The 23,077-nt window shown below is 35.4% G+C and overlaps 1 protein-coding gene across 1 annotated transcript in view; it reads left to right on the top strand.

Annotated features, from left to right (window-relative positions):
• Naa35 (N-alpha-acetyltransferase 35) overlaps window positions 1-23,077 on the top strand; it is a 55,775-nt gene that overhangs the window by 31,069 nt on the left and 1,629 nt on the right. The window contains exons 8-12 of the mRNA XM_083130907.1: window positions 322-513; window positions 11,404-11,544; window positions 13,152-13,330; window positions 15,156-15,360; window positions 19,439-19,702. Coding sequence (XP_082987033.1) covers window positions 322-513; window positions 11,404-11,544; window positions 13,152-13,330; window positions 15,156-15,360; window positions 19,439-19,702 — 981 coding nt within the window. The remainder of the gene's footprint in view (window positions 1-321; window positions 514-11,403; window positions 11,545-13,151; window positions 13,331-15,155; window positions 15,361-19,438; window positions 19,703-23,077) is intronic.

The raw sequence follows: 23,077 nt of genomic DNA, 5'->3' as shown, positions 1-23,077 counted from the left end.
ATCCCCTGAAAAAGTAAAATCGAGATTCCACTGTATCAGTTTCCTCTATATAAATTTGTTACAACCGTTTGTAGAAAATGGACATTTTATGTTTTTTTTAGAATATGGAAAAATGAATTTTTAAATACTTTTCTTAGCTCTAATTTTCATTGTGGAAAAGCTTGAAATGTGTGAAATTTGGTAAACTAAATGTTAACTTTTGAAATTGTAAGTGCTAAAAAATATAAATATATCATGAAAATGATCGCCTTATAACATTCCGAACAGAGTGGTTTGCAAGTTGCTCCTTTTGAAATTTCTTTGTTTTTCCATTTCTTTCAGGACTTCTTTATAGAATTTAGTCGGCAAAGTCCATGCATTCTCTCAAGATCCATTCTTCAGCTCTTGTATCTACCACATTGTAATCGTGTACTTGGGGTCCATAACTTTGTTGACGTACTGAAAGATGCAGCGAAGAACTTCATATGTCCTCCTGTTTTGATGCCAAAGTCAACATTGCTAAACCATTCACAGGTGAGGACGTGTGATTAAAATTTGAAGCTTTATAAATTCTCCATTTTATGGTTACATATCGTAGTTGTGAAAATGAATCTGAAGAAGCAAAATATGATCAAATGATTGTAGTGTGAGTTTGTCAATATAATTGTGTATTATAAAAGAAAATCCTAAAGTCCTTCACAACAGTCTGTTCATTTTAATTAAAATTAAAATAGTATATATATATCTTAATGTTCTTGGTTTTGAACTGAATTGCCAGAACTGTTAATCAAGAGAGCTTGGTGGTGGTGGTGTGATGACGATGACATTGTTTTTGTTGCTGTTGTCTGAATTTGAAAGGTTAATAATATAAAATCTGTACATAATGCATAATAGTGCATTTAAATCTGCATTTTTTCCCATTGAAAGCATTTTGAGTCCTGGAGTTTAGTGGAGCTAAATGATGAGCACCATGTTCTGATTGCCTTTACTTCCTAGTGTTGCATCTGGGTACCCATTAATGAGAGGCTGATTGAGCCCCAGAGCTGCTGCTTTCACGGACATTCATATGTGGAAACAAGTATAATATTTTCTCTTCAGCCCAGTGGACAGTTAATTAAATAAATTATTGTGTTTAATTGTATAGTCACAGATGCTTCTGGGTTGTAATACATCCATGGAAAGTAAATAGAATTTTTACAAACCAGAAGTGTCCTTGACTGTACATATATGTCTAAGAATGACAGAAATACTATGTGTTTTTACAAACACATTGTGTTTAGCACAGTGAAGACCAGTGAAAATTTCGTCCTTCCCCAAATATTCCCTGTGAATTTTTTTTTTTGAATTATGTAGATGTGGATTACTAAAGAATTAGTTTAATGCCACTACAGGTTGAAAATAGTTTGAAGCAAATGTGAAATAAGTGAAAGGAAGTTCCTGGATCACATTTAATTTTGGCACTTCAAATTAGTGCCAGAGGCAATGACCAAGAAAAAGAAAAATATAATATTTTTTAAATTTATTAGGGAAGGACCAAAAAAGGAGTGAGAATATTCTAAAGTTTGTGCGAAATTAGTCAAATGTCAGCATGAAACTGCTAGAAATATGCAAGGGATTCGCAAAGTTTAGTGCATCGAAATGAGAGCCCAGGCCCGCTACGGTTCCTCTTGAGTGCAATGCTGCTGTTACCCGTGAACATTCCGGCAGCCAAAGTGAAATCCGATGCACTGAGACTAACTAGCACATCCATGATGTCTTGGTAGTGTTTGGCATATTTTGGCTGATCTCGGCAGTCACAGTATGTGGAACCAGGTATGGCTTTGAGTGCCTGAATGAAGATGCAGAAGGTGTTTTTTAATTACAGAAAATCTGCTTGCTGACTTGGAAATACAGTTTAATCCATATGTTTTTGATTCACAAGGTATTAGAAATGAACTGATAGTGTTTTATAGAACTGCACTACGATAAATCGCCATGTAAATTGGTAGCATTTATGATAAGCGAAAATTTAGACAATGCTTTTAAAAAAAGTTTTCAGTTTATACTCCGTCCCAGCTTACTGTGGAGCAGGCAAACGAAAACAAGTCTCTACGCAAGTAGTGTCACAAGACGGTTCCACCAATGAACACGTGATAGGAATGAAATTGCATGGAGTTGGGGGAAACCGACTGAAGTTACCAGCCTTCCCATCAGTGTCTGCTGCTTTGCTCTGGCCAATAGATTTCCCTCACTTCTCTGACGCTATGCGTGGCGTTGCACCACAGTTAGCTTGTACAGGCTATAGCTAAATTATTTTGCGCACTATTGCAGTTGAGGTTGAGTTTTTTTCTGCTCTCAAGAGAACTCATACATACATACATTCAAGATCAACTGAAGCAAATGTGCAGTTTGGCTGTATTATCCACTGAAAAATTCCTCTCTTGGAGTAATAAGAGGAAATAAAGAAATGCACGAGTTGTAGATTTCACAAAAGCACGAAAGCAGGGAGGCTAAAGTTTCTGTTCAAGTAAGATTTTAACTTAATGAGACCTATTTTTCTTCATAATTCATTCATGTTAATTTGTTATATTTAATTACAGAAGGAATGCAAGTTAATAAGATTTCATAATTCTCATCGTATGGGTCAGCTTATTTTATTCTATTATTCCTTTGTCATTTAAATGTCTATTGTATTGCAGTGAGCTTTCAAATTTGAAAGGGCAATGACCTCGCCGTTTATCCTGCAGAATTATTGCACCCCATCTCCTTCCTGGTTAAAATATCAATCCTGAAATTCGGCAAATCTTGCAATGACTACGTAAAAATGTCACGCCTCGTCACAGATTAGTGGACCCTAGGCTCAGGCCTGTTGGTAAAGATTCTTATTCTGACTATTAAATTTTTTGTGAATTGAACTTTCTGCCTGGTTCTCGAATTGTTTAGGGATTAGAAAATGGATACTCTATTGTGTAATAAGCACTGTATCTTTTAAAATAAAACTAATATTGTTACAAGATTTTGTACGAGGATATCCACAAAATAAGTTTCATTTAAAAATATGTATCTGCTATGACCGCCTACCTATTCTCGTAGCACTTCTGGCAACTGGAGAATCGCAGGGGACCAACTTCCTTACTTGGATTTTTACCTTTCAGGCTTAAACCACATACGCTAACTCATGAAAAATGTCAAAAAACAAGTCTGGTGTTAGTAAATTCAGATTTTTATTAATTTTTACATGCAAACATGCTTGAAATTTGTTAGAAAACAATCCGATTCACATGCATCGCAAAAACTTACAGCCACCGCTTCCATTAAGCTAAGCCACTGAATATCTCCACCCTCCTATTTCTCTATTTTATACAATGCGATTGCCAATATGACTTTTCTTTGCAGTGCTGTCAAAGTTATAATTTGTACAGCGTGATTGCCATTGTAGTTTTTTACACATTGCTGGCAAAGTTGTAATTTGTACAGCGTGATTATTTTTATATACAACATTTTCAACTAGAGAACTTATGATCTGTCATAAATTCCCCGGGGTTGGGAAATTTGACTTTCTTACTGAGAATCAAGAAGAAATGTCAAATACTTCATGCATTACTAAAATTATGACATTGTCTACATGCAAGAAGTTAGTTACAAAACAAACACCACATAAACAAACATATAACATGTAAGATTATGACAAAATATCAGATTCATATATTAAATAACTTAACATGCATAAACACAAAACAGAATACACATATGTACAGTTTGTATGCATAATCGCAGAACCAAATTTGTACAATTTTCAAGAATAAACACAAAACAACACACGTGCAGTTTACATGCATCAGTAAAAAAAAAAGAAAACACATCATGTACAATTTGCATGCACAGATAAAATCATAACATATGCATCTCGCATACATAAATTAACATGCATACATTCATAACATGCAATAGACAACATGTATCCACAAACTCCACATATCACAAATATGGTACCACTATAATTTACAATTTGTTATCATGCTCTTAATAAATATAGTTAGACAGCATCATGCAACTGCTCCAAACCTAACTCATGAAGTTGCAAATCGTTACGCATGCTTAAAAGTTTGTTTATCCAAAGTTTTTGTTTGTCCAATGAACAATGCCAAGCTTTGATATTTTTTACGGAAATATTTGTAATGTCTTTTCCAGTGTTGCAGCATATGGCTTTCACTGTGTTATCATCATGAATTTGCATACAAACAAAAGGACCTTGGTATAAATTACAATATTTTTTTATAATGCAAGTGATAGTGTCACTTTGAGGATGCAGTTTTATGAAGATCAGATCGCCTTGCTTTACTGGATTTTTTGTTGCTTGTTTTTCATGCTGTTTTATAATATGTTTTTGTCTCTTATTGAAACTACATGTTTCTGCCATAAGCAGCTTATTTTTCCACATCTCTACATCAGGAATGCGATCCGTTAGTACTTTTTTACAGATATTTTGAGGTTCAATATTTAGCCTGAGTTCTATAGGAGCATAACCTGTACTGGAACAAATTGAATTATTTAACAGATGTAAAATGGCAGCAACATGGCTAGACCATTGCTTATGTTTACCATTGCAAAATATACGCATCAATCTATTTATTTCCTGGTGATATCTCTCCACTAAGTTAGCACTTGGATGATAACTGGGTATGTAAAAAATTTTTACATTGAGAGCATGCATACCTTTTGTAAAATGTTCTGCACGAAATTGTGGACCATTGTCACATATAATGATTGTTGGTATTCCCAAATGGATGAAGTAAGAATGTGTTAGTTTTCTAGTTACGATGGAAGCTGTACTATTGCCAATAGGATATGCCACAAGATAACGGCTAGCAGAATCTAATACTGTTAGTAAATATTTTTCACCTTTGGAGGAACGTATGAATGGACCTTGTAAATCAATAAATAATATTTCACCTGGTTTTGAGGGTTTGTGCATGATTTCCAGATACTTAGGAGGATGTTTATCTGGTTTATTTTTCATGCAAATTTCACAATCAGTGATGTAAGACTTTGTGTCTCTTTTCATATGAGGCCAGTAAAATATTTGGTAAATTTTACCGAGTGTCTTGTCTGTGCCAAAATGACCACCTTGATCATGATACTTGTGCAGTACAAGATTTACTAATGATTGAGGCACGCATATTCTTATCCGGTTTGTATTGTGAAAATCTTTGATGGTAAGTAGATCATTGTGAATAAGGTATATATTCTTCCAGTTTCGATGTTTGCTCTGTTGTGAACTTTCACAACTAGCGAGAACAGATTTAACACCACTGCAATACGGATCACTATTTTGTTCATTAACAAAATTGTTTTTATCACATATTAATGACTCATCAAGATACTCAAAGTTATTCATGAATATGAGTTCATTATCATGGTCATTAAAAGATCGGCTCAACAGGTCTGCCAAGAGGTTTTCTTTACCTCTACAATACTCGACATGCAATGAGTACTGTTGTATTTGAATAAACCATCTAGTCAGCCTATTGTTCCAAGTGTGTGCAGATTCTAACCACGTGAGGGATTTATGATCTGTGATAACAGTAAATTTTCTACCTAACAACAGTGATTTAAATTTGTCCAGTGTAAAGAGTATTGCTAACACTTCTACTTCAGTGGACGTATATGATTTCTCAAAAGGTTTCAAAATCCTTGACACGAATCCAATCGGACGCATGTTGTTGTCTACCAGTTGAAAACAATATCCTGCAATGCCTATATTTGATCCATCAGTTTGAACAAAGAATGGTTTGTTCAAATCTGGATGGTAAAGCATTGTTTCTGCAATAATGGACTGTTTCAACAACTCAAAGGAGCATTGTGCACTTTCATCCCATTCCCACTTTTTGCTTTTTTTCAATAAGTGGTACAAGGGATGTGCCATGATGGCATAATCTTTAACATATTTTGATAGCCAATTGAAACTTCCCAAGACTTTCTGCAGTTGCTTGATATTGCAAGGGACAGGTAAGTCTTTTATGGTTTGAACATACTTGGGAGATTTCTCATAACCCTGTGCACTGATAGAATGCCCTAAAAATTCCACCTTGACTTGACAAAACCTACATTTGTCCAGTCTCAGTGTCATGTTGGCATCTTGTAACTTGTCAAAAATAAGTCTTAAGTGAAAAAGATGTTGTTCGAAAGACGTGCTTTTGACAATTACGTCGTCTACATAACATACTGTAAAAGATTCCGTACCTTCCAAGGTTCGTGTCAGAGCATTAATGAAAGCAGACGTTCCATTGATTGATCCGAACACTACCCTTGTGAACTGGTAAAGTTTTCCCTGAAAACTGAAAGCAGTATACTTTCTTGCTTTGGGGTGTAAGGGGACCTGCCAGAAAGCATTAACCAAATCTAGGGAGGACAAACATTGACATCCATGGAAACTCATTAAGAGTTCATTTATGTTCATAGGATGTAATTGCTCAAGCTTGACATGTTTGTTGATATTTCTTTGATCTAAGCAGAGACGAATGCCTCCTCCGGGCTTGACTACAACTAGGAGAGGACATAAGTACTCTGATTCAGAATATTCAATAATGCCTAAGTTGAACATTTGTTCTATTTGCCTGCCAACTTCATCCCTATATGCTAATGGTATTGGATAGTTTTTGTTAACTATTGGTGTGGAAGTATCCAGTTCTATTGTGTGTGTATACTTGTTACAGAGACCTGGTAATTCAGAAAACAATGTTTTATATTGTTTTAACAACTGAAATAAAGCTATCCTTTGTGACTCATTTAAATGTTCACACTCTTTAACCCTTCTCCACAAGTCTTCATCAGAAGGATGAGAGGATGACCGTGGGGATATGTTAGATACAGAAGGTCTGAAATCTAACTCTTCTTCCGGACAACTTTCATTTGAGACAGCGATAAATTTGGAGAATTTGCTTCCTTCGCTCGATTCCAAGAGTAAGCCTCGCTGGACAAAGTCTAAAGTACTATCAATATTGTATAGGACATCTAAACCGAGAATAATGTCTACTTTTAAATGTCTGACTACCAGGAATTTAATGTAAAAGGAAAGTCCACAAATTTCAACGTTCAAATGAGTGGAACCTATTAGTTTGTCTTTCCTTTTCCCTGTATAGTCAACTAATTTAATTCCCGTAACTGGCAATAGCCGTGGTTTAGAAGCCTGAGTACAAATAGACTTCCACAGGGTTTCCGAGAGAACACTGACCTCAGCGCCACTATCGAGTAAAGAAGTATATTCCTTATTGTTTATTCTTACTTTTATGTGAGCAGAAGGTTTACGCTTGCTATTAGTATTTATGGGTTGCTTACAATTTTTGATTTCTGCACTGCAATCTATTTCATCACATTCACTTAAGTTTATAAAATGAATAGCAGGATTTATCGCATCACTCACATCACCTGCTTTTTGACATGAGCTCGTAACTAGTTTAACGAGTTAAACTGGTGTATGTCTGCCTGGACTGTGATTTCATTTTGATTGACATCATTGAACAGACCCTTTTGTTTCAAGAAATCAAAAACTACATTCATCCCAGACTTTGACCAATGAATTAAATCAATTCGGCCATTCCTTGGATTTCCTAAGTGTTTTTCAAATAGATCCAATTTTATACTGGAATCTGCATTCAAAAACAGATGACTAATATTCACTACAATGAGATTCTCATCATTCCCTAACTCCATTAGAAAATTATTCCACTGACTCCACAAATCAGGATTGTCAGCAGTTAATAACTTTGGGATTGGTGGTAATGTGAGTAATATTAACTGATTCGTTAAAGGTAATAACTTGTGTATTAAACCTTTGAGGTCACTTTTCATTTTGTGTAGCTCTGTATATCTCAAAAAATCATTGGTGCCAATAAGCAACATCACTTTATTACCAACTTTGGTATCTGGACAGATCTTTTGAGATAGGTTGGAAATAGTTTGGCTGCTAGTACATAACCCTATGTTCCGTTTACCTAGTGAATCATATGAAACAGTGTAGTTTGCCAAGGTTTCTGCTACGCGGATCATCATGGAATCACCTAGCAAATGGACATTATTGTACAAGGGTTCAATGACCTGTGCTTCGGTATTTGTTTTGACTGAATTGTAAAATTTTTTGTGTGTGTGATTAAGATTACTAGAGTTGGGTTGTTGCAAAGGAGGATTAGCAGGTACACTCATGACACCTCCCTCTCGACATGAGCGACTTACTCGTTTCCCGAAAAAGTAGACTTATTAGAATTGGTGATTACATTTCTTTTCGAGTTACGCTCTGTGCTGAAATGATCAACAACCTCGCACTTGAGTTTGTCACCTCTGTCTTTAGACTGATCAGTACATTTAGTTTGAATAACTGCTACGTTTCTATTACTATCAAAGTTTTTAGTTCTTCTGTTAAATACTGCCTGTGGCCTTTCACGTAATGAAGTTTTGCTAAGGTCTTCGGAATTTTCTATTACCGTTATGGCTTCACTCAGCTCGGTAACAGGTTTCATTATGAAAATTTCCTTGATTTTGAAAGGCATCAAAGTAGCAATTTGAGCTAGCCTTTGTGCTTCGTCAGTGGTAGGTTGAACAATCTGCAAAATTTTCCATTGGTCCATGAAAAATGTTAGCAGTGACCCATGAACAGACTTTTGATACTGGGAATTCAAGATTTTGGTGAGCATCGTTGTTTTCCAATTAGAATTTTGATAATGATTCAGAAACTGAATTTTGAAAGATTGGTAATCTGAAAATTTTTGCTTTGAGATCTTGTACCATTGCTTAGCATCTTTTGTTAGCAGCGTTGGTACATAAGTCATAAAATCTGTTTCTGCTATTTGAAATAACTCGAAATTCTCTTCGACATCATCTAAGAATTCAGATGGGATTAGTTCACTAGAAACTCCAGAGAATTTCGGAAACCTATTTAATTGATCTGACTTCAAGAAATATATTTTAGTAACATGTGAGGAAACTTGATTTTCTTTGCACCTAGAAACACTCTTACTTGTTCCATTAGGGAAAAGTGTTGTTACACTATCATTATCATTCACATTGGCTAAGGGAGACTTTTTCCTAGACCTATTCTTTTTTCTACTCTTAAGCCCAGATGAATGACAGCTAATTGTGCTGGGTGAACTATCTGAGTCACTTTCCCGAAACCTGTGTAGCATAGTAGTAGTTGAATTCTGTAGAACTTTAACTTGTTGAGCTACACCTGACAAAACGGGCAACACTGTATTGTTCACAATACCCACTAAATGTTCTACCTCATGGCAAAACATTACCATTTTGTAATTCACTAGTTTCGATGGGAATATTTTCACTTGTATGGGATTTACCAGCAATAAAATTAAACCATTCTTCAGCTTCTGATGGCTCTTCAGTAGATTCCTGGTGATCTACAGGTGAAAATGCAGGCTTCTTTTTGACAGACTCTGGTACTTGTACTTGACGATGACACCATACAGTCTTGGCTTGATTGTTTTCTATTCTTTCTTCCAGTTCAAAAAGTTTGTTTTTCACAACCACCAGTTCCTGATGCAATTCATCCTTTTCTTCTATCAATTTTCTCACTTCCATGTCAACTTTCTGGGTTTCACTCCTAACCTTCTCATTCCTAGAAATGCATTCTTGCCTGTATAGGGACACATCTTTCTGCATGACATTCAGTTGAATGTTCAGATCAGCTCTTATATATTTTTCTAGATTCTTTAGATCACTCTTAAATTCTGCTTTCACTTGTCCTAACTCCTGTTTAAGTTCCTCTTGTGACTTCGAGATAGCTCGTAATTCAGCCAATATTTGCTCCATATTTCTTATTTTTCACGTAAAACCACTTAAATTCACTTTGCACCAAACAAGAACTAGTTGAACACTATCACAATCGTGGAATCACATATTTCGTTTTTGCAAACTAGTTGCGATGATAATGTAAAATATTTCACATTATAATCTTTAGACGAATAATCTTTGAGACAGCGTACTGAGTCTCATGATCTTTCATGACCGCCTACCTATTCTCGTAGCACTTCTGGCAACTGGAGAATCGCAGGGGACCAACTTCCTTACTTGGATTTTTACCTTTCAGGCTTAAACCACATACGCTAACTCATGAAAAATGTCAAAAAACAAGTCTGGTGTTAGTAAATTCAGATTTTTATTAATTTTTACATGCAAACATGCTTGAAATTTGTTAGAAAACAATCCGATTCACATGCATCGCAAAAACTTACAGCCACCGCTTCCATTAAGCTAAGCCACTGAATATCTCCACCCTCCTATTTCTCTATTTTATACAATGCGATTGCCAATATGACTTTTCTTTGCAGTGCTGTCAAAGTTATAATTTGTACAGCGTGATTGCCATTGTAGTTTTTTACACATTGCTGGCAAAGTTGTAATTTGTACAGCGTGATTATTTTTATATACAACATTTTCAACTAGAGAACTTATGATCTGTCATACTGCAACACTACTGTCACTTTGGTGTACATGCATGCTGAGTTCAGTGATTCTTTGGCAAGGCACGTACACAATTTGCAGACATTTGAATAGCATTTACACATCATGCTCTATGTTTATAATGTTTAAAGAAAAAGTCGAGAAACTTGCTACAAGTGAAATGCTATCAGTAATCTGTATCTTCAAACAAGGAACATCAACTTTTTGAAAATTATCATAATCTTTGTGAGGCATATAAAGAACATGCCATGATTCAATGGTGCAGATATGGGTGTGACTGTCCAATGAATTATGCGGATATGTTGTGCAGTTGAAGTCCAGACAGTTCACCATTATGTCACTACCCTGCATTTTTCACAAATTTCAGTTACTTCTTCACAAAATTGTGTCTAATATACTTGAATTTTGGAAAATTGTGTGCATGCTGGGTGCTGAATATGCTTATGGAAGAACACAATGTGAAACAGTAGGCCAGTGCATGAGCCTTTCTGATATGATACAGTGAATGAAGCCGGGGATGAGTCATGAGTGTTACATGCAACCCCTGAATTGAAGCAGCAGTGCATGGAGTGAATTCACACTTCATCAACAAACACTTCAACCCATGGTTTGTATCACAGGTGGCATCATTCTGTGATGAAGGAATACACAAACTAGTGCCCTGCTATGACAAGTCTCTCAACAATGATGGTAACAGTGTCGAAATGTTGTGCAAATGATTTGTAAATATGTTCTTGTTTTTTCTTAATAGCCTACTAGAATTTACTTTATGGGTAACCCTCGTATAAACATATGATAACCTTTATTTTTGGTATTACTTTCTGGCATATATTTTATTCTTTGATTAGGCATTGTATTCACATAAGGTGTAAGCTTTATGTTATTAGTTATGTTTCCTCTTACATACATCTGTTTAAGCTTTCCTATTGTGTATAATTGATTCAGTTATTTTCAGTGTATTATTATTTTTTCCAGGCCAAAGAATATGTTGATACATTTCTAAGCCATTGTGTTCGACCTTTTGGCAGTTTGATACAAATATGTGGACATAACCGTGCTCGGCAGAGAGATAAATTAGCTCATCTCTTAGAGGATTTTGCAACTTTGCAAGATGAAGTAACTATGCTTTTGCTATGGTATTTTTCTTAAAGTATCGAATTAATGATTCTCTTCCATAAATAAATAATATATTTGCAGGATATAACTTGTGGGCAATAAGAGTTAGTGTTTGAAATAAGTTTGTGTATATACTGAGGGAATAAGAGTGGAACATAGTGCCTTTGTTTCTAGTTTGCAGCATGTTCATTCATGAACTTTCTACCCAAGCAAAGTAAAAATTGAGTTATTTTTGTGGAGTTCTAAAATAATTCGGAGAAGAGGATCAGTAGATTTATTAGAGATCATACAAACTAATTGGTACTCAATTGATAGCAGCCAATATAGGCATATCTGTTGTAAGGAGATAAATTAGTAAACATTACTGATAATTTTACAATCTGATATTTCTATAAGTAAGATAGTGAAAAATTCTGGCATTTTGTTACTATCATAAAAGTATAATTCATATAGCCTGGTTTTGTAAAATAAATGTGTTTCTTTTCGAAGGCAAAACCCACTGGAGTTGTGTAGTGTCAGAATTCTTGCAATTTTATGTAAGACCTGTAGAATATTAGTTAACTGTATCGACAAATTTTATGTAGGTATCCTCAAAAATTTCATATGGACACCTGTAAAATATATTGAATGTCACAGAAATGCATGTAGGACAATCACTAAGTTTTCAACACATGACACTGTGGGATACATAAATGTTATGAGGCAGCTTGTCCATCACAATGTCTACTCACTTTTTTTTTTTGGAATGCATGGTTGAAGAATTCAAACAAAAACATCCACAAGGCTGTTGATAACTTCTGCATGAAAATAGATTGAATTCCTTAAAAACACGAACAATGAAAGCAAAATGAATGAAAATAGCTATGGATAATTTGCCTGTTATTTTTTATGTTTCCCACTGTATGGAATCACGTTTTAGTTGTGATTTCAACTGTTGCTACAGAACGATGAAATAATTACAGAATTAAAAATCCTCTGACTAACCTACATAGAGATGTAATATCAATTTCTTCCAATGTCATTAAGATGTGGTTGGAGCAGTGAAAGCCAGAAGAGGTCAACTGACACCAGTAACAGGCTTGACTAGTCCTTTTAGGGAACTGCTGTGCATAAGTGCCTTCGTATTTGTCAGTGAGAATTTTTCATTGTAATCATAATCACATTTTACAAAATGAAACTGCACATTAAGTGATCGACTTTCAATCTCACCACCAAAGTTCCCTGGTTCTAATCCCAACATTGACATGGGTGTTCTTTGTCCTTTCATCAATTTCATCCTATCATCTTTATTGTTGCAATTATCCAAAAGTGGCAGCATGTGACACTAAATAACAAAAATAGAAATAAATAAATCAACCAAAACATTCTATTGTCAAAAGGACTGTTCAAGACAGGAGAGGGAGAGGATGCTTTTGAATGTACAAATACCAAAGAAAGCATTGCAGCATGAAGAACACTACTTTAGGATTTTGTATCAAGAAAATTCAGAAACATTTTTCTCTATTTCATCACTCACATTAATTCATATTGAAAGCAATGTTCATCACATTAAACAAATCTAAGCTAATGGATTTTTGTTATATTAATTCCCTTTCTTTTTGTTTTAGGCTGAACGTGTAGATGCATTCCTCCACAACTTATCTCTGAAGTCTGATACACCTCGTCCACATTTGGCATGCTTTGGAACATGGATTTTGTACCACACTTTAAAAATTATGATTATGTACCTCTTATCAGGCTTTGAACTTGAATTGTATAGTACTCATGAATATCATTACATATTCTGGTAAGAATAGCAAACTAGTACTATCTGCTATTCTGTATATTTGATAAAGTGAATATGTTGCATAAATGAAGATAAGTGTTTAAAAATAATCATATTAATAAAGCTTTTAAAATTTACTAGACATTAGAATGATACCAGAGCTAGGTTGCACATTCTGTGCTAATAGATAATATTTAACCTCTAGGAGCCCGATTGTCTCGATCGAGATGCTCTCATGTAACCCTGGGGGGCCCGATCGTCTCGGTCGTAGTTTTTACGTTATAACTTTGCTATTTTTGGCTAGAATTTCGATTTTCTTTTTTCATATTGTTGTTAACACATGTATTTAACAGAAATGATTGTTGCACGTTTCTTCTTTTCATGAAAATTGTGGGAAAAATGCAACTTCTTTTTTGCATCTTTTTTTCAAGGGAAAAATTTTGCCGACAAAGGAAGGCCGGCTTTGTTGTCCTAAAGCAATGCGTTTCCCTCACCCCTGGAAACTGCATTGGAAGGAAGTTTGTATATCGGTACCCGAGGTCAAAAGGAATGTTTTCCGTGCGGGAGCAAGCGGGGGTTGTGAGTTGGGGGAGGGGGAAGAGGGGTTGTTGAAACTGCATCGTAATAATGTTAGTTCGAGGCATGCTGAAGAAAAGCTTTTGTTCTTGAGCACTGTGTTTCACAAATGGCTAAAAAGGTTACCCTGCATTGTCTAAAAATAGAATTTGGAAGTAGCTGCAAGAATTGGCGTGCTTTTGTCACTCTGTTCTAGCTTTTCCTCCTGGAAGATTGTGCGTACGTGAGACTCGTTTTGTGCCCAAGTGCCATAGATTTGTTGAGTGAAGTGTGACTCTTCCCAAGACTTTATCATCATCTTTGCTTTACATGTCAGTGATAATTTCTATGTGCATGTTGACCTTTTAAATTCCTTGGGGGGGGGGGGCACCATTTTAAAAAAAAAATTGGGGGGTGTGGATTCCTCTTCCCCCCTCCATATATACACAGAATGTGCATAAATTTTATATCGTCTGAATCTGTGATTCATTCTGTGTACAACGGTATATCATTCATCTCTCTAGGGCAATTAGCCTCTGATCTACACACATTTAATTGGAACTCTGCATTTTGCTCAAAATCGGCTTGGGCATCAAGGGGGTTACATGTGAAAATGGCCTTGGGCTCCAAAAGGTTAAAAGCTGCTATGTTTCTTAATTATGTGCATGTCTTGTGCTAATGTTATGCCAATGCAAGTCTTGACTTGAATTTTGTTTGTGGCATAAAGAATTGATGACCCTGGTTTTTAGTCATGATAAATCTATGGACTGTGATATATTTTTCTGAAAAATAAAGATTTAATTACATTTTGATTTTGTAATATTCTGCTAAGAATATCTACTTGAGTATTGTTGTATAAGTTGAGAGAAATGTCCTCGCTAGATATGATTACTTACATTATATTTTACTAAGTTGACTTTTGTATTTTTATTTAATTTGCCATGTAAATATATTATTTTTATTAGTTTTATCTCTTACTGTAGGCAAATGTATATTTTAATTTATTATTCAACAGTTTAATTATGTAATACTGCAATTGCATTTGTTGATTTTGGTAGTTGCTCTGTTAAAGATAAATTGATCTAAGAGGTGATGTATTTTAAATCTGATTTAATTGATGTCTTTTTTTGTAAAAAATACAAATATGGCTTAAGTTTAATATCACACCAAAGATAAATTTGGTCAAATTTGATTATAAGAAAGATGTTTTTTTATAATTTTATTTAAAATATTCTAAAATAGACATATATATTATCAGTTGTCAATTAATTTTGATTTTGCTGTCTTCCAGGTACTTGTTTGAGTTTTTGTACGGTTGGTTGGTGTCTGCCCTCACTAGAGCTGATAGCTTTCTGTTGGAACAAGAGGTATTGTCTGAGAACCAGAAAGGCCGTGGTTCAAAGAAGAATAAAACAAAGAAAAAGAAAACAAGATCTTATGGAAGAGACATCACACTGTATCAAGCCCTTCAAAATATGTGTGGAGGCTATTACAAGGTAATTTTATGTACATATTTAAGTAGTAATGCAGGTTCGATCAGAACTTGAACCCAGGCATCTGGTATACTGTGTGCCATTGCTCTACCAAATGAGCTACCGAGCCACCCTGTTTTTACCTAACTTTTCATTTTCTCTGTTTTTGCCTGTGTGGAATTATCTCTGTCAATGAAAGCACAATGGGATCAGTTGCCTTTGAAACATTGATGTCATCGACCATGTTTACCGCTAGTAAACCAACCTTTTTCATATATTTAATTGCTTACATATTACAACACTAATAAAACAACTTATAAACCAGAATTTAAGTAAATTATTTAAAGAGCTTATCATTCTCCATTGCACCCTTCTGACAACTAGGTTTCTTCTCGGATTGTATACAGTGAGGCGAGGGAACCAAAGAGAAAGTGGGTGAGTGGCTATTTAAAAAAACACACAGCCTGCATGGTCAGTTCCACCTCGGGAAACAGCATAGCTGGGAGAACACAGCATGTTCCTCCCTGCTTTCTGTGACATGCTTGGCTACATGAAGGGTATTTTTTTCTTGGTACAGGAAAATTCAGGTCCAATTAGGTAAAAAGGGAAATTTCATGAAAAATATAGAAATTGCCGGAAAATTTGAAGTCCGACTTCTGTTTTTGTTTTACTTGCATTTCTGCATTGGTGTTTGTTTTTATTATTATAACGGTACCATAATGTGTACCATTATAAAATAAAATAATGCAATCATGTAAAATCTACGATTCAAATTCATATTTGTTGTTTATATTTGCCCAAAATTAAATTTACATTATTCTGCCTTTGTTTGAATTGAAGTGCATATCTAAACTTCAAGCATTCAAAAATGTTTAAAAACTCATCGAAGTAATTTGGTCTATGATAGATCAGGAATGTACTTAACGGTAGATTTCCAATTAATGCAAAAATGCAGTTAAGTTTGGTTTCACTAGGTTTTACTTGACTATTCATAGGTATATGGGTACGTACATGTACTTCATATGGATTACCAACACATACATGCAAATTGAAATGTGTTATGATGGAATTTCGACTAAAAAATTAAGATTTGGTACAACAAACATCTTAAATAGCAATCCTAAAGTGATAAAGTTGTTAAAGATAGCCAACTCTCATGGAGGGAAAAATCTAAGATATGCGTGAAAAACCTTTTTCCCACAAAAACTTTTATCTACCTTTAATAATTAAAAAGAAATACAAAACAAGTAATAGAGTATTGTAATATCTGATTTATTGTACTAACTTTATTTTACAATCATATTCATGTATTAACATTGTACAATTTTATACTTATTACTTAAAAAATATTAACAAGTTGCTATGCTGTGCATGTAGTTGTAACAGTGTGAATTTGGATACACTTATCTTCTAAAAGATCGCAGACTCTGAGAAAGGAGTCATAAAATTTGGGTTAAGATTAAAAATTGGTCTTTTATGTTTGAAAACGGAATGAATCCATAAAAACTTTGAAATATTTTGCATAAGGATTCATACGTTTGATATGTATCTTAAGAATTGGCATGGATACGTCTGAATGTGAAGAAGCATGAAAATAGTGACTCGTCATGAGGATAGTGTTTGTCGGCCATTTTGGGTCGTAGGACTTTCAGATAAGTATTGATAACTTGACAAGAGTATAAAATACTTGGACAATTGTGTTATCAATATTTGACACGTTCAGAACAAGTATATGATAATTATTGAAAGACGAAAAATGTAATTTTGTCCTAAAGATGGATTTCTGTATCTTTGATTTCTGTAAAAACGTGACAACTTGTAGTTTGTAAAATTGGAGATACAAATTGATTATTTTTATGCATAAGCATGTGATGCGTAAACAAAAAATGTAATTTTCAGTTATGTTCATGTATTTAATACATTGTTGAATATAAGATTTTTGACGTGAATCATTTTTGTTTTAAGAACTTTCAATCTGATTATTCGTAATGAGTCGTATATTTTGTTGGTAAGACTAAAAAATCCTGAGACATGATAAAATGATTGATATTGAACAATACATACCTATTGACTTGTAATTCTTTGGTAAACACATAATATGCATCACATTAGACATAAGTGCTGCAATTTTATCTTTTGCAAGTGATATACTGATAGCTGATTAATTCAATTTTATTTTTCTTGTGAGGGTAAAATTGTATCTATTATGTTACCGAGAGGTTTCGTATAACGTTAAAACTTCTGATTAGTCACATAGTTATACGGGCAGTCACCTAGAATGCATGAAATTATATCTAATTAATCTAGATGGAGTGTATAATAAATATGTACAAGAAATATGAATTGTTGTGGTAATGTGGTATAATATTGTTTTCAACTGTACATGACTATTAGTACTGTTCGTCGATTTTCAACCAAACAACCATACAGTGGCGGCTGCTCAATATGTGCTACCGTGCTATAGCACATTACTCAATTTGCTAAAATGAAAAGAAAGAAAGGGACACATTTCAGAGATTGAAGAAGTTCATTAAAACATTGAAGTGAAATAAAATTTCTCACGTTAAGAGGCTTAAAATTTGCAGCGTGCTGTGTGTTTTCCGCACCCTGTTAAAACGTATACCGGGCTATTGCCTTCATAGCATGTATTCGCCACCTCACGGTGCGCCTGAAAAAACTCCCGTCATGGCCCTCTGTTCTTCTTCTTACGGGGAAGGTAGGGTCTCAGCTCGGGAAAACTGTCTGCTAGCGTGCTATGCAGATCATCAGCATGGTTAAGTGTGGCCATCTCAATATAAGATGAAAGTTTGCGGATCTTCACAGATTCAGACACGATTTTTTTTTCGCGCAATTCATTGTTAGGCATGTGACAAGTGATCACTTGTGTTTTGTTGTTCCAAGCTACATGTCATCTCGAAATTTTGAGTTTCGGATGAAAGCATGAAGGTTTAAAACTGTGATTGCAAAATATGTTATAGTTTATTTCGTGCCTACCTAGAAAGCAGCTATATGATACCGACTTTTACAATTATAGTCCCCTCAGGAAAAAAATCTTGCTTATGCTAGTGATTCCAAGTGAGAGTGTGTGTGTGTGGGGGGGGGGAGGAGGGTGGGAAGGGTCATTGTAAATGGAAGAAGCATCTATCTGTAGCATGTATCTTTGAAAATCATGAGCTGCTGCTGCACCCATATTTTACATGGATTTTTCTCACAAATATATAATTCGTTTGCACGTATGATACTTAGTGAAATATTTTTGCACTCACGATTACAATTATATATGTGCTTGCAATGTTTTTCAAATGTGGAATCAACGAATTGTGTCATAAATTCAGGATGTACACGGAATACTAGCCTTGCATTTAGGCTTTATATGCGAAAAGATCATATACATTAGATACAGTTTGATACCAAAATTTGGTTATCGAAAAGAATTTGTGTTAATATGAAATCAACAGATTTTTGCAAATAACTTGTTTTGTTCTTTCCCATTCTCTTTGTGCGAAAAGTTACGCAATATAAAAATATCATATCTATGTTGTCAATAGTTATGTAATAAAAAAATATCAAATCTGTGTTGTCAAAACAAAAACACACATATGCCACTGAGAGTACGTTGCACTCAGGAAACTCCACGAACATGATTGTATAAAATAACGCCGTTAATACCTGACAAATTAAACTTACATACATCATTTGTACATGTTACAAAATTAACGTAAAGACACTTTACATCGATTTGCATTCTTTCATAAATAACTTCCAAAATCAAAGTAAGAGATTCAAAACCATCTTGAGTGAACTTGATGAAGTATTGTAATCGAGTTCACAGTAAGTACACTGTTCTGTACACACACATGACATCTGTCCACATAAGGACGAACTAAATGCAAATCTAATGACTCGTCATAATTCTGGTAATTAAATTTGAACCGATACTTTTGACAGTGACACCACTGGGATTGGCTAAGTTCTAGTTTTGATATTTATACACTATTTGTACAAATTTTCCTATCCTTTCGGAAAATTTGATCCATGTTTAATATAGAGAAACAAAAGTTTACGACATAAGTAATATATTATTGTGTGATTATATTTGCAGGCAATGGCAGGATTCAGACTTGATGGTAAAATCAAGTTGCCGCATCCAGAATTTGACAATGAGAAGGTGCGGTATGAACATCGCTTTGCTCCATTTGCAAGTCTCCTCACACCACCTCCAATGCAGTATGCTGAATTCAAGGATATGACTTCATTAATGAGATATGATCAGCCAGATTCAAGTGTAAATCTGTATTTGGCTGGCTGCAAATATTTTCATCAGGCAAAGTCTTTGCTGGAAATGATATCCAATCCTGATCAGGAAGTAAGAATGCTTTGTTTCTTATTTTTATTGAATTTTACCTATTTTAGTACAAGGTGCATTCAAGAACTAAGGTCTCCTTTTTTCTTACATTCAAAAGTTTTGCAATTCAGAAAGCTGTCATTTTTCAACATTGTCTTCCTGTAAACATACACATTTTTCATAACATTTATGCTACAACTGCATGGCTGCTGCAACATTTCTTTTGGAGGTCTGTTGAGACCTGGAAAATGTATGCTGCAAGAGCCATACAACTGGAAAATGTACAACCATAGAGTCTGTCCTTAGAAGCCAGGAAAAGTAAAAATCAGTAGGAACAAGATCATCCTTCACACCCTTATTATTATTATTATTTTTTTTTTTTTTAAAAAAAAGGCCATCTTCATTTTATTGGCACTGCTACCATCACATGTCACAATCGCCTTACTCATTGTTTCTTGTACAGCCTTGTGTTCATCAGCCAGCATTTGCAGCACCCTTCTGTAAGTAACTGAATTTTCAGGTTTTCTATGGTATGCACAGATCCAACAGAAATACCAACTGGCTGACTCCTCCACTTACAAAACCACCACTGTTGACCTGTCAACCACACATCTCAGCAAAATCCAGGATTCGATGCACACCTGAGCCCCACCTATGGGCCGCACACTTCTACTATATCCCACTAATCCCAGATAACCCCCCCCCCCTCACTTTTTAGTTACTGCCCAGAATTCACAAACCTGTTAACCCTGGCAGACCCACCATGTCACCAACCGAAATAATTTCAACCTCTGTGAAATTCAACCTTCAGCCTCTTGTGAAAGCTTTGCCCTTCTATCTTCTAGACACCAACCACTTCCTCCAGAAAATCAACATCCTTCCTGTTGCCTCCCGACACCATCCCTGCTATCTCTTACAACCACATATCTTTATACAGCCCACCTTGTACTTACATGTAACAACTTCACTTTGGAGGACAAACATTACCTCTAAATCTGAGGTATGGCTATGAGCACAAGAATGCAAATCTCATTATGAGCAAACTTGGAACAGGAGTACCTGGGTACCCAACTCTTAAAGCCATTCTTCTGACTCCATTTCATTGATGGCATTTTCATGCTCGGGACTCTTGAACTATCCCTGTCCACTTTTAGACCAACTCAACTTCAGTTCCATCAAGTTCACCTTGGTCCACTCCACCAATCAAACCACCTTCCTAGATGTGGACATTGAGGAAGGTCATGTGAAAACATCCATCTACATCCGACCCACCAACCACATGCAGGACAGCTCACCGCTCAGGAGATGATCCCTGCTGGAAGCAAAGTGACGTAGCGGCAGGCGACTTCACTATTACGGTTTGGGGGAATGTGCTCTAAACCAGAAATGCACACTATGGTCTCACTTTATGGTGTTGGTTTCTTGACAGAGTACACCGATTTTTTTTGGTATAAAGAGCCTGCCTATTGTACTAACTACAATGTTTAAGAGATTTTTAACAACGGAATTGGCTTGCGTTAGAAGAAAATGACAAAGGAGAAAAAAATTTCAAAAGCAGAGAACGTTTACTTGCACTTACAATGTGCAAAACTGCACTATTTTGTTGGTCTAGGTTTGGAATGAAAATTTTTGGGCTCATTGTTTCATATCGACATTGTTGATCATTTCTTTCATTTGAAAGTTTCCAACACAACATGACAAATATACTTCAGGTTGTAAGGCTAGTTTCAAGGACCCAATTGTTACGCACATCGTGTGAAGAGTTCCATCCTTCGACTTGAATAAAAATGGGGAATAATTTTGCAAAGGAAGAACAAGTTTGTTGTTAATCTTGATTCAGAACTATATATCAAGAACGATATTTTCCCATGGCAGATGGTTGACTTCCTTTGCAAACACACACGCAAATGACTATTTGGCTGTCTACAAAAATATGACCCTCAGTAAGTTTGCTTTTTTGATTGATTGATTGATTTACTTGTTCTTGTAAGTCCACTTTATGCACAGTAAGGCTAATCGGGACTGGACTTAAAGTTTTAAAGTGGGACCCGAATCACTATGTGCCTCCACTGGGTATCGAACCCGGGACCCCTTGATTACAAGGTGACGACGCTACCACTGCACCATCGTTTGCCCATAAGTTTGCTTTTTTATTTAAGGATTTTAATTGATGTGACAGCTTGGAAAAAGATAGTAACAACTAGTTCTTATGGTCATTGAAATTTTTTCATTGACTGTAATTGTAATTTGGTTGTTCAGGTTTTTTTTCTTTCAGGTACATGAAAGCGAATATTTTGAAAGTTTTTTTTTTTTTTTTACATAAACTGTCAATGCTGGCCTTGCTCCTTAAACGACGCAAAGAACAAAGAATCCTTCCACGGGAAATTAATTTTTTGTGGTATGACAGACAAAGTTTGACAGGTCAGCACACTTTTTTTTTTTTACTTATGAACATATCACGAATTGAATTCCTGATGACATTCATATCAAAATCATCAAGAGACATTACGGTGTGGTGACCTTTTTTCTATTCTTTCCAGGGTGGGGGGGGGGGGACAAATTTTCTCACCGGAGACCTGTCAGACCTATCCTGCAATTCTTTCTGAACTTTCTTGATCGTCAGCTCCGATAAACCTGTTGCTGCAGATGCACGCTTGATTCTCTGTGTAATTGGCACTAACTTAATATACTTGGGGGGGGGGGGGGAGCAAGATCAACATAAACAATACTTTATACATTTAAATAGACAATAAATGTGACCTTCTATGTGAATTTGTTCGGTGGGGGCCAGAAAGTGCCTTGCCTCTCCAAAGTTGCCACCTATGGCACCAAATATTGCTTTTCTTCAGATTCACGATCACAGAGTACTTTGCTGACAATTTCACGCACTTCACTATGCACAGTAACACTTTGACCACAGCAAAAGATTTTCTGCTACCCCTAAAATCTGCAAAGAGCCTCAGCCTTTAACCAAGGTAAAGAAATTTTAGTTTTCAGACATGCTTTTATTTTTGTTATGAGGAGGGGCTGGACCCCGTATAGCGTGATGGGTGCAAAATAGCCTCAGTTCTGATGTACCCAAATTTTTTAAATTCAAAATCAAATTCAAATCCACCGACACAAAGCCGTGGCCAATCATGGTTATCCTTCCACCTTGGTCACAAAACAATTATCCTGTGCTGCTCATACACCTCCACCAAAAAATTCTGCCACCAATTTCCCTGTACTTGTCACCCAATATCTCTCCTACCTCAACAAAATCAGAAACACCTACATTCCCTCCTCCCCATTCTCCACAGTGATTCTGACATTAGAAATATATTTCCTTACAAGCCCAGAGTTGTTTCCAATACCCCCATTCTGATCCACAACACCCCTTCACCCCACAACCAGTAC

This window comes from Lepisma saccharinum, chromosome 11, assembly GCF_977018435.1.
Source record: "Lepisma saccharinum chromosome 11, izLepSacc3.1, whole genome shotgun sequence".
In the NCBI taxonomy this organism is placed as follows: Eukaryota; Metazoa; Arthropoda; class Insecta; order Zygentoma; family Lepismatidae; genus Lepisma; species Lepisma saccharinum.
The sequence above is the reverse complement of the archived record's forward strand: the minus strand, read 5'-3'. Positions and strand labels throughout refer to the sequence as shown.